At 45.6% G+C, this 13,395-nt stretch overlaps 1 protein-coding gene across 1 annotated transcript in view; it reads left to right on the top strand.

Annotated features, from left to right (window-relative positions):
- The window catches only part of RARS1 (arginyl-tRNA synthetase 1), a 518,621-nt gene that overhangs the window by 337,490 nt on the left and 167,736 nt on the right, over positions 1-13,395 (top strand). Inside the window, exon 7 of the mRNA XM_040404976.1 lies at positions 5,549-5,669. Within this exon, the coding sequence (XP_040260910.1) occupies positions 5,549-5,669 (121 nt within the window). The remainder of the gene's footprint in view (positions 1-5,548; positions 5,670-13,395) is intronic.

Genomic DNA, 13,395 nt, shown 5'->3' with positions numbered 1-13,395 from the left:
GAAACTGGAGAGAATCCTTCACTGCTATTGCTACCCCCGCCTTCTTTTTGTCTGAATTAGCAAGGAACACCTCAGAGAAGCCTCTGTGAAAAGTCGGGATGTTTGTCTTTAGCAAAGTGGGTTTCTTGAACGCAAAGGATATCAAATATCAGACAGATTCTGGTACACCACAGAATTTCAAATTATTCCTTCTGTTTCTGTCTTCAATATCAGGCAATTATGCTCTTAAGGCCGCTACCTCATCCTCCAAGGAGTAGTGAGCATCTATCAAATCGTTGTGGGATTTGGTTTGTTCTCCCATTTTATTTTCAATATGACCCATGCCCCACTTTATCAAGGGAAGATGCAATGTTTGTTGCCACCTGCTGCAAATGAGTTTTAATAGATCGATGCATCGCTGACATCATGGTTTTAATAAATGTCTTTGACGCATCTTGGTCAATTGTGGTAAACTCTAGAAGAGGGTCATAGATTGTAGAGACATCAGTATCATCCGGGGCCGAGGGGTCAGGTTCACATCTCTGCCATTGTTTGGAGCTAGGGCACTCGCGGCTCGTTTCAGCTCCATCTTAAATCTACGTGGTGTATGCCATGCCATTGCTGTGCCTCCTTTGAAGGAGTTGTATCATGTGGAGGCTCTGGGTTCGACCTCTGGGATGAGAGGGAGCTCACAGCTGACGCAGGGGAGCCTGTTATCTTCTGTGTGAAGAAGTCTGTGAGGAAGCTGCATCGGAACTAGGCCTGGTATTCTGCTAGGCCGGGCCTCGTGGGGCGAGAAAAAGTCCATCGTTGCAGTGGCAGTCCTAGCAGTTGTCCAGTAAGGTACAGAGGATTTCTTTGAGCAGCTTTGAACGTCGCTATGGAGAGTTTGAGACAGAGCTCACTCTCTGCCATCTCCATTGGCTACAGGCCATGCCCCAAGAAAAAAAAAAAAAAACTTTCATCAGACCTCAGATCACCACCTTCCTCTGCTGCTCGTGACGACAAAGCCACTTGGGGGATACAGCACGATCTTTGGGCACAGCATCAGGTCATAGAACATGAACCAGGTCCTGATGCTGTATGCCATCAGGTCATAGCACCATGTCAGGAAGACCAGAGAGCACTACACTCATCACTCCCCGTCCTACTGTATTAGGCCTAATGCACACGAACGTATTTTCATTCTGTGTCCGTTCCGTTCTTTTGCGGACCGTATACGAAACCATTAATTTCTATGGGTATTCAAAAAACCGGAAGGTACTCAGTGTGCATTCCGTTTCCGTATCTCCGTATTTCCGTTCCGTAAAAAAAAATAGAACATGTCCTATTCCGTTCCTCAAAATACGGAATGCACACGGATGTCATCCGTATTTTTTGCGGACCGCAAAATACATACGGTCGTGTGCATAAGGCCTTAATGAGCGCTTCTATAATGGAAGCTGTCAGGATCATGACTTAGACTCAGGATATGAGCTTAAGGGGTTGTCTAAGTGGCTTGTATTAACTTCCTCTACATAATAAATGCAATTTGCTCAAGTGAGACAACCCCTTTAAAGGTCACCAAGATTTTAAAATCAGCTTCTAACTCTGCTACTTTTAGATAGAGAGTTACACAAAATCTTTCCTCTTTAGCTATCGGACTTCAACATTTAATGGGATATTCGCTGCCACCGCTTGTCATATTAGGCGGACAAGATGTCTTGAACTCGCAATACCCACTCAAACCCACTGTTCTCTCTAGCATTCATAGAGTTAATACGCAAAAATACATAACACCTCTTCTAAGGTCGTGGAATCATTTAGAACACAAGAAGGCTCTTATTAAAGTAAAGTTTTAATATCCACAGGACACTGCATGCAAAAATACAGTTATCAACATGTAAAAATTCAATGACATACAAATGCAATGCAAACAAATAACAGTTTGAAAATGAAATGGATAACAGAAACGAAACATGCCCGGGCCCCTCATATAGTTTATACTTACAAAGAAAAAATGTGGGGGATTCAGTCAGCACAACCCTGTATGCAGGTGCACATCGCTATGGCGAAATACACATACAAAAGCAAAAACACAAATGCAATAGCACTCTGCAACCAGCACTCTGCCCTGCCTCTATGCTGGATGTTGAATGAGGCATTGGTGTACATTTTGGCCAAAGCGTAATAAGCCACTCACCACGTCAAGGTCACCTCTATGAGTGGTCCCTAACACTAGTTCCTACCTGTTTATGGGCCATGATAGCCACACAAAGTCTCATTCAACATCCGGCATAGAGGCAGGGCAGAGTGTTGGTTGCAGAGTGCTATTGCATTTGTGTTTTTGCTTTTATAGTTTATACTTACCCTGCTCACCCGTGATGCTAGGGAAGCTTGTCCCTGTTGCGGTCTGCTATTGGTATACCTGCCCTCACCCCTGTCGCAGGATGTTTTGATCTGTGCGACAGGGAGATGCAGCAGTGGCCGTATGGGGAGCAGGGTGTCGGGAAGCGGTGTAAGTTTAATCTATATGGGGGGGATGTTTTACATGTTGGATAACCCTTTTAGTACGCTACAAGATGGTAGAAGTCCGGTTTTCTAGGGGTAGTCGGCCAGATCATCAAATGAGTTGTCCCCCTAAAAATGACCATTTGCTGAATATGCACACACCTTAAGAGGGTCTGCAGATTCCTCCACTTGCACCCCTTCCTCCAACCAATCATAATGTTCTGCACACATGCATATGAAACATGGAGAGGTTAGCAACAGTACTTGTCCGGTCCCAAAATCAAAATTCTTTTTATGTGCTCCTAACACCCCTCACCATGCATACATATGCCCCCAATACTTGTTTTTCATGTCTGAGCTTTCCTTTCTCCCTGGAAGAAATCAGATTTTCCTGGCAGATCTGTTTACTTTCTCCCCTTGTTTTGTTGAATACATAACTTTATTGATACACAAGCCTGGCTGCACTGCACAGTGATGAGTCACAGGCTGGACACGCCCCCCACTTTGCTTTGCCTGCAGCAGCTACTCCTATAACTCCTGTGTCTATCTTTCTGCACACAGACATGATTCTGCTTCTCACTCTCATTTACTGTGTAAATCCCATCACTAACCATCCACAGTCTCTGCCCTCACCATCTCCAGGGTGTAATAAACAGCTGGAAGCAGCAAGCACATCTGTATCTAATCCTAACATGTATGTGTGCCTGATACAGAGCCTGTTGTGTGTGATACTGCCTGCTGAAGTGTGTATCTAATTCCTTCTTCTATGATACAGCCTGCTGAGCTGTATATCTAATTCCATTTTGTATCATAAAAACTGCTGAGCTGTGTATCTAAACCTTTATGCACACAATCGTATCCATTTTGCGATCCACATTTTTTGCAGTCCCATTGAGTTCTATGGATTTGAGGTCCTCATTTTAAAGATCAGAATAGGACATGTTCTGTCTTTACTGGAACGGACATACCGATGTAAAAAACACACTGATGACGTCAATGTGCTTTCCACATCCGTATGTCAGTTCTGCGAAAGATAGAACATGTCCTATTCTGGTCCTCATAATGCAGCTCTAAAACCCATAGAACTCGATGGGACTGCAAAAAAAATGTGAATCGCACACGGACAGTAACCTTATTTAGTGGATCCGCTACTTTCAGACCGCAAAACCAAAACGGTTCTGTGCACGAGCCCTACCACTTATACTCAGCATCCATAATAGTGACGTACACGGTGCCCCCATAACAATGACGTCCACAGTGCTCCCATGACAGTGCCATCCACAGTGCTCCCATGACAGTGCCATCCACAGTGTGTCCATAATACTGCCATCCACAGTGTTCCCATAAGTGTCATCCAGAGTGCGTCCATAACAGTGACATCCACAGTGCCCCATAACAGTGACATCCACAGTGCCCCCATAACAGTGAGATCAACAGCGCCCCATAACAGTGACGTCCACAGCTCCCTCATACCAGTGACGTCCACAGCTCCCTCATACCAGTGACGTCCACAGCTCCCTCATACCAGTGACGTCCACAGTGCCCCCATAACAGTGACGTCCACAGTGCCCCCATAACAGTGACGTCCACAGTGCGTCCATAACAGTGCCATTCACAGTGCGTACATAACAGTGACATCCACAGTGCCTCCATAACAATGACATCCACAGTGCTCCCCGTTTGCCATCCAGTGCCCCCGTTTTCCATCCAGTTCCCCTATTGTGCCATCCATTGCCCCCATTCTGCCATCTAGTGCCCCCTTGTGACATTCAGTGCCCCCTTGTGACATCCACAGTGCCTCCATGTGCCATACACAGTGCCCCCAAGGTGCCCATGTGCCATCCATAGTGCCCCTAATGACGTCCACAGTGCCCCCAAAGTGCCATCCACATAGCCCACAAGGGCACCCATGTGCCATCCACAGTACCCATGTACCACCAATAGTGCCCCTAATGACATCCACAGTGCACCCATGTGCCATCCATAGTGCCCCTAATGAAATCCACAGTTCCCCCATAGTGCTATCCACAGTGCCTACAAGGGCACCCATGTGCCATCCAAAGTGCCCCCCATGTGCCATCCACTGCTTCCCCAATGACCTCCACAGCATGGCGATCAACCTCTGTGGCTGATCGCTATGCTGTCAGTCATGTACAGCGCTTGCATCGCGCTGTACATGAATCAGTACAGGCTTCACACAGAAGCCTGTACACTCAGAAGACGGCTGGCGGTCCCGGCGCATGCGCAGTAGTGTGCAAGTGATGGGACCGAGGGAGAACAGCAGGAGGCAGTGCCTCAGGCAGGAAAAGAAGAAAACTGCGCTGGACTGGAAGACTTGAAAATGCTTCAGGAGCAGTCACGTGACCCAGAAGAGAATCATAGGAAGGGCTGCGCTGTGGAGGGTAAGTATTGGTGTAATAACCTTCCCCTCACAGGTAATGAAGATGGGCAATTTTCAAGTAGGGACCAGAGAACCCATTTAATCATTACATCTTATGGAGCCCTGCTTGAGGTGACATTCGCACAGATGATGGCCTAAATCCAACCTGGGGAAGCACACTGCCAAAATACGGATTAAAGTCCAATATTTCTTTGAATATTCATCGGTATGGGTTTTTATACAAGACCCCTTCTGCAGGTTAAGGTATCCTCAGCCTGACCTTTCGAATGGCTCCACCAGGTCTAGGAGGTTTTGAGGAAAACCTGATACCAGGAAAGTTTTTATGAGTGGTAATCTCCTCTCTTTTGGGAATAAGACATTGCCAATTTTATGGCCGGCTACAAGAATGTCAGGGGTTTTTCTACTTCTGTATCTAAAACTCATTTTGATATCTTTATACCACCACAGAAGGGCTCATTAGTATTTGCGTTATAGGACGCACTGCCATTCCCACTTTCAGTGTCCTATAAAAGAAAAAACACCGTAATTCCCTAGTACATTTTTAGGTCCATGACTGGAGGTACACTTTAAAATTTGAATTATATGTATGTTCAAATGTAAATGTTTAGCGTGTTCATTTATGTCAAACAATAAATAAAATGTGTTTTAATGATCATTCTGTCTGTTTGCCATTTACAGGATAAATCATTTAGGAGATTGGGGTACTCAGTTTGGCATGTTGATTGCCCACCTGCAAGATAAATTCCCAAACTATCTGTCAGTCTCTCCACCTATTGGGGATCTCCAGTTATTTTACAAGGTAGGATGCTTTTAATGTTCCAGGACATATTTTAAATATTAGCATTATGGGCCTACTCGAGCTGGTTCTGGTAACTGAAAGGCAAGTTTCCAAGGTGCTCTCTACAGCTTAGTATAGTATGGAACTTCAGTTGTGTTTGCACGCATCACTTTGCAGCCTCCTGCATGTGTCTCTGCCATATACATTAGGCTTTAAGTTTTCAAGAGATACATTTAGAGTATTTTCACATGCTATAGCTCTGCTGTAGTGTGTTATTGCAGCAGATACCGGATTTTTTGCCCTATAAGATGCACCAGCCCATAAGACGCACCTAGGTTTTTGGGGAGGAATAAAATAAAAAAAAAATTTTTAACCAAAAGGTGTGCTTTTGGTGGGTTTGGAACTAATGGTGGTCTGTGGATGGCACTATTACTGGGGATCTGTGGATGACGGACACTGTTATGGGGGGATCTGTGGATGACGGACACTGTTATGGGGGATCTGTAGATGACGGACACTGTTATGGGGGATCTGTGGATGACAGACACTGTTATGGGGGGATCTGTGGATGACAGACACTGTTATGGGGGGATCTGTAGATGACTGACACTGTTATGGGGGGATCTGTGGATGACGGACACTGTTATGGGGGGGATCTGTGGATGACAGACACTGTTATGTAGGGATCTGTGGATGACGGACACTGTTATGGGGGGATCTGTGGATGACGGACACTGTTACAGGAGGGATCTGTGGCTGGCACTGTTAAATATGTGCCATCCACAGACCCCCCACCCCATAACAGTGCCATCCTCAGACCCCCTCCAGCCCATAACAGTGCCATCCACAGACCCCCACCCCTTAACTGTGCCATCCACGGATGTTATCCACAGATCCCCCTTAACTGTGCCATCCACGGATGTTATCCACAGATCCCCCCCCCCCCCCCCCCCCCCCCGCCCGCCGCCCCAGTATACAAATATAAAATGTCTTATTCAATTAAAAGTGATTACACATGCCCCCTCACTCCTAATAGTATCGTACATCCTAATAGCTTCTGTACAATGCCGGCAGGCAGGCCGGGCGGCCGGCACGTCACTCACTGACGTCACTTGCCTGCGCCGCCTGCTTCATTCACAAAGTAGGCGGCGCAGGCACGTGACATCAGGGAGTTAAGCTGCCGCTGGCCGGCCTGCCTGCCGGCATTGTTCATTGCTCCGTGGATCCACAAAACACGTTGCAGACGTGTGAATGGAGCCTAAAGGGAATCTGTCGGCTATGAACTATTCTCCTTGCCTCCAACTAGAGTAAGCAATTTGTAGTGTAAAAGATGCAGAGTCTAATTATTTAATATGTATTTTTATACACCCTTGAATTCCTATGCTATGTTCCCACAGACTGGTATTAAAATTAATTGTGAGGACTCCTAGAATCCTTTCCATTACGTGTGCAGGAGTCCTTTAAATGCGTTTTACTGCCAGTTTGTGTGGGCACAGTGTCAGAGTTCGAATGAGTATGAAGATACATATTACATAATCAGACTTGGCGTCATTTATGTTGTACACCACTTACTCTAGTTGGATTCCCTATAAAGGGAACATGTCGGTCCTGTCTCTGAAGGCAGCATAAAGTAGGGCCAAACAGCAGAAAACATGTTGGTTATTCCTTGCAGCACGCAAGGGGCTGACAGGCTCCCTTTAAGATCACAGCATGACTTTTACATAGTGTTTTTGGTGAAGATTATCCTTAGTCTGGGTTTAAGACAGGGTTTTCTATCAGGGTTATATATCTGACTGCCGGAAAACTTCGTTTGACCTGCTTTCTATTTGTTTTCGGCTTTATTCTGTCTAGTGAAAAAGCTGGAAACAGCAGGTTAAACAGAATTAAAAAAGATAAATCCTTTGACCCATTGAAGTGAATGTATCCATTGTGGTATACATTATATGTTTGAATACAATTTTTAGGTATTCCGATATATTAGAGTCCAGGTCCGCGCTTCAAAGGAAATATAGTTTGGAAACGCCTTGTTAAAGGAAAGCGTAGTTTAACTCCTTTCCGACCGCCTAATGCACGGATGCGTCCTGGCGGCGGTACTCCTGGACGCATCCGTGCGTCATCTCGTGAGACGCGAGATTTCGGTCTGAGCCGGCCCGCGCATGCGCATTGCGGGCCGGCAAAAGTTAAAGAACAATTTCATCACCAGCCTGCCAGCCAATGATCGTTGCTGGCAGGCTGGCGGTTTTCAAAAAATCAAATCAGAAGCCATCTAACACCTTATATTTATAAATATAAGGTGTTAAATGGCTTCTGTGCTCCTCTGCTGGTCCTTTTCGTCGGTTGGTCCCAGCAGAGGAGCACACATCACAGTGACTAGCCACCAAACACCACACTTAGCCCCAGATCACCCCCATTACCCCAATTAACCCCATGATCACCCCTTGATCGCCCCTGTCAATCACCTAGTGAAAGGGAAAAAAGTGATCAGTGTAAACTGTCACTTTTTTTTCCCACTGGTATTGACTGATAGGTTTTAGGATAGTTTAGGCCCCTTGGTTAGATAGTTAGCGTCGGTTAGCGCCCAGCCCACCGCACCGCAGTCACTGATTCGCTGATTAGCGTATCGCTAATCAGCTTTTGTACTTTTATAGTATCTGTAAGTGATCAAAACTGATCACAGTCAGATCTATAATAGTATAATAGTATTAGTGTCACCTTAGCTCGCCCGCCCCGCCGCAGTGACAAAAAATTATTATTTTTTTGATCACTGCACAATCACTTTACAAGCGCTGCGGCGATAAAAAAAATCAGTTTTGATATTTTTTTATCAATCGCAGCGGCCTCCGGTACTTCGCTAGCCTCCCATTTGTAAGACAGGCTTGCTTTTTTTCTTGGGTAGTCTCAGGGAATACCCCTAAATTTAGTAGTCCAAATGTCAAACAGGGGGTATTCTTCTGAAGAGGCCTACAGGATTCTGACCCAGTCGGATGAGGAATGGGAACCCTCATCTGACGAATCTAGTGGGTCAGAATATGAACCTGTTGAAAGCAGTGGCAGTCTGACCCAAAGTTCGGACGAGGAGGTTGAGGTCCCTGATAGCACCAGGCGTACCCGGCCCCGTGTCGCTAGACCACAGGTTGCGCAGGATCCGCTTCAAGGGCAGCAGAGTGGGGCTGGCGCTGTCGGATTACGTAGTGAGGCATACACCAGCAGCGCAGCCCATCCTGGACCTAGTACCAGCACTGCCGTACAACATGGTGAAGTGGCGAGCACCAGAAGGGCAGTTGAAGCTGGTACGGTGGCACGTGCAATAGTTACCCCGTCGCAGCCACCGCACAGACAGGCCCGTAGAGCCCCTAGAGTCCCTGAGGTGCTGGCAAACCCTGATTGGCAGTCCCCAACTTCAGCCGCACCTGTAGTTCCCCCTTTCACCGCCCAGTCTGGAGTTCGGGTTGAGACAGCTCAGATCGGTTCGGCACTGGGATTTTTTGAGCTGTTCTTGACTGCGGAGCTCTTGGACTTAGTCGTGGCAGAAACAAATCGGTATGCCACTCAATTTATAGCCGCCAACCCGGGAAGCTTTTATGCCCAGCCTTTCCGGTGGAAACCAGTCCAAGTTTCCGAAATGTAAAATTTTTCTGGGTCTTCTCCTCAACATGGGTCTAACCAAAAAGCATGAATTGCGGTCATATTGGTCAACGAACCCAATTCATCAAATGCCCATGTTCTCTGCTGCTATGTCCAGGACACGATTTGAGACCATCCTGCGTTTCCTGCACTTTAGCGACAACACCACCTCCCGTCCCAGAGGCCACCCAGCTTTTGACCGGCTCCACAAAATTCGGCCCCTCATAGACCACTTCAACAACAAATTTGCAGATTTGTATACCCCTGAGCAAAACATCTGCGTAGACGAGTCCCTTATACATTTTATCGGGCGCCTTGGCTTCAAACAATACATCCCAAGCAAGCGCACCCGGTATGGGGTCAAATTGTATAAGCTCTGTGAAAGGGCCACAGGCTATACCCACAAATTTCGGATCTATGAGGGTAAAGATCAGACCCTAGAGCCGGTCGGTTGCCCTGACTACCTGGGGGGTAGTGGGCAGACAGTCTGGGACTTGGTGTCACCCTTATTTGGCAAGGGGTACCATCTTTATGTGGACAATTTTTGCACAAGTGTGCCCCTCTTCAGGCATTTGTTCCTAGAACAGATTGGCTGCTGTGGCACCGCGCGACCTAGTCGCCGGGGCTTCCTCCAGCGGCTCGTTACCACCCATCTTGCAAGGGGGGAGAGGGCTGCCTTGTGTAACGAAGAACTGCTCGCGGTGAAATGGAGAGACAAGCGTGACGTTTACATGCTCTCCTCCATTCACGCAGACACGACAATACAAATTGAACGGGCAACCAGTGTCATTGAAAAGCCCCTCTCAGTCCACGACTATAACCTTCACATGGGAGGGGTGGACTTCAATGACCAGATGTTGGCTCCCTATTTAGTTTCCCGACGCACCAGACGCTGGTATAAGAAGGTGTCTGTATATTTTATTCAATTGGCTGCATATAATAGTTTTGTTCTCCACAGTAAGGCTGGGGGAACAGGATCCTTCCTCAAATTTCAGGAAGAGATTATCGAGTACCTCCTGTATCCAGAAGGTTCCGTGGCCCCATCCACCAGTGTAGTGAGCCGTCTACACGAGCGACATTTCCCCAATGTCGTTGCTGGTACCTCAACCCAACCGTCACCCCGAAAAAGATGTAGTGTCTGTATCAGGAGTGGAATAAGGCGTGACACCCGCTATTTCTGTCCTGACTGCCCTGACCACCCTGCCCTATGCTTAGGGGAGTGTTTCCGGAAGTACCACACACACAGGTACACTTAGCATAAGGATTGCATCTCACATGACAGGCACACAGGGCTATTAGGGCCCTTTTACTCACAGCTGCTGCAAACCTCTCCTTTCCCCTGGGACAAAGTGCATAATGTACTTCGCCACATCTTTGGGCGATTTGCGCTTTGCACATTGTCCCATGGGGAAGGAGAGGTTTGTCCTATAAAGAAAAAAAATAAAAAATCACCGGTAAGCAAAAAAGTTAACGTTCTGTTCAAAAAGTTAAATAAAGTTTATATGTTCCGTTCAAATTTTATTATAAAGTTAATAAATTTATTGCGTTGCGGCCTGGTTTTTTCTTTTTTGTTTAGTTTTTTTTTACCTTCCAGGTGGACCCAACCGATCGACTAGCTGCAGCACTGATGTGCATTCTGACAGAAGCATTGCGCTGCTGTCAGATTACACAAAAGTCGGTGTATGCGGCGCTGAAAGACGAGATTTCTCCTCTGCAGTAAAAGATACGTTTGCCGAGGCATATGAGCTGAGGGGGAGGCGGTGTTCATATACTTTGGCAAACACTTTGTATATAAAAAAAATAAAATAAAATCCCGGCAATGATTTATTCATTCACATCGATTGATGTGAATGGGGAAATCTGGTTTGCCAGGGCATACGGGCTAAGTGGGTTTGGATGTTGGGCGGAGCTCCTATGTCCTGGCAGACGCCTTTCCCCTGCTTTTTTTTTTTTTGGCAGAGATTTTTTCATCCACATTGATCGATGCGAATGAAGAAATCTGTGCCGTTCATTTTTTTTTTCAGCCCAGAGGCTGAACGAAAAAAATAAAAAAATCTGATTACCCGTATGCTCAATATAAGGAGAATAGCAGAAACTCCTAATGCTGGCCATACATGTAATGATTGCGGAGACCTTCAAATGCCAGGGCAGTACAAACACCCCACAAATGACCCCATTTTGGAAAGAAGACACCCCAAGGTTTTCGCTGAGGGGCATATTGAGTCCATGAAAGATTGAAATTTTTGTCCCAAGTTAGCGGAAAGGGAGACTTTGTGAGAAAAAAATAAAAATAATCTATTTCCGCTAACTTGTCCCAAAAAAAATAAAAAAAAATTCTATGAACTCGCCATGCCCCTCATTGAATACCTTGGGGTGTCTTCTTTCCAAAATGGGGTCACATGTGGGGTATTTATACTGCCCTGGCATTTTAGGGGCCCTAAAGCGTGAGAAGAAGTCTGGGATCCAAATGTCTAAAAATGCCCTCCTAAAAGGAATTTGGGCCCCTTTGCACATCTAGGCTGCAAAAAAAATGTCACACATCTGGTATCGCCGTACTCAGGAGAAGTTGAGGAATGTGTTTTGGGGTGTCATTTTGCATATACCCATGCTGGGTGAGATAAATATCTTGGTCAAATGCCAACTTTGTATAAAAAAATAAGAAAAGTTGTCTTTTGCCGAGATATTTCTCTCACCCAGCATGGGTATATGTAAAAAGACACCCCAAAACACATTGCCCTACTTCTTCTGAGTACGGCGATACCAGATGTGTGACACTTTTTTGCAGCCTAGGTGGGCAAAGGGGCCCACATTCCAAAGAGCACCTTTCGGATTTCACAGGGCATTTTTTACAGATTTTGATTTCAAACTACTTCTCACACATTAGGGCCCCTAAAAGGCCAGGGCAGTATAACTACCCCACAAGTGACCCCATTTTGGAAAGAAGACACCTCAAGGTATTCCGTGAGGGGCACGGCGAGTTCCTAGAATTTTTTATTTTTTGTCACAAGTTAGTAGAAAATGATGATTTTTTTATTTTTCTCTTTTTTCTTACAAAAGTCTCATATTCCACTAACTTGTGACAAAAAATAAAAACTTCCATGAACTCACTATGCCCATCACGAAATACCTTGGGGTGTCTTCTTTCCAAAATGGGGTCACTTGTGGGGTAGTTATACTGCCCTGGCATTTTAGGGGCACGAATGCTTGAGAAGTAGTTTGAAATCAAAATGTGTAAAAAATGCCCTGTGAAATCCGAAAGGTGCTCTTTGGAATGTGGACCCTTTGCCCACCTAGGCTACAAAAAAGTGTCACACATCTGGTATCGCCGTGCTCTGAAGAAGTAGGGCAATGTGTTTTGGGGTGTCATTTTACATATACCCATGCTGGGTGAGATAAATATCTTGGTCAAATGCCAACTTTGTATAAAAAAATTGGAAAAGTTGTCTTTTGCAGAGATATTTCTCTCACCCAGCATGGGTATATGTAAAATGACACCCCAAAACATATTGCCCAACTTCTCCTGAGTATGGCAATACCACATGTGTGACACTTTTTTGCAGCCTAGGTGGGCAAAGGGGCCCACATTCCAAAGAGCACCTTTAGGATTTAACAGGGCATTTTTTACACATTTTGATTTTAAACTACTTCTCACGCATTCGGGGCCCTAAAATGCAAGGGCAGTATAACTACCCTACAACTGACCCCATTTTGGAAAGAAGACACCCCCAGGTATTTCGTGATGGGCATAGTGAGTTCATGGAAGTTTTTATTTTTTGTCACAAGTTAGCGGAAAATGATGATTTTTTTTTTTTTGATTTTTTTTCCCTTACAAAGTCTCATATTCCACTAAGGGAAAAAAATAAAATAATAATCATCATTTTCCGCTAACTTGTGACAAAAAATAAAAAGTTCGATGAACTCACTATGCCCATCAGCGAATACCTTAGGGTGTCTACTTTCCGAAATGGGGTCATTTGTGGGGGTTTTCTACTGTCTGGGCATTGTAGAACCTCATGAAACATGACAGGTGCTCAGAAAGTCAGAGCTGCTTCAAAAAGCGGAAATTCACATTTTTGTACCATAGTTTGTAAACGCTATAACTTTTACCCAAAGCATTTTTTTT

The sequence above is a fragment of the Bufo bufo genome, chromosome 1 (assembly GCF_905171765.1).
Source record: "Bufo bufo chromosome 1, aBufBuf1.1, whole genome shotgun sequence".
Lineage (NCBI taxonomy): Eukaryota > Metazoa > Chordata > Amphibia > Anura > Bufonidae > Bufo > Bufo bufo.
The sequence above is the reverse complement of the archived record's forward strand: the minus strand, read 5'-3'. Positions and strand labels throughout refer to the sequence as shown.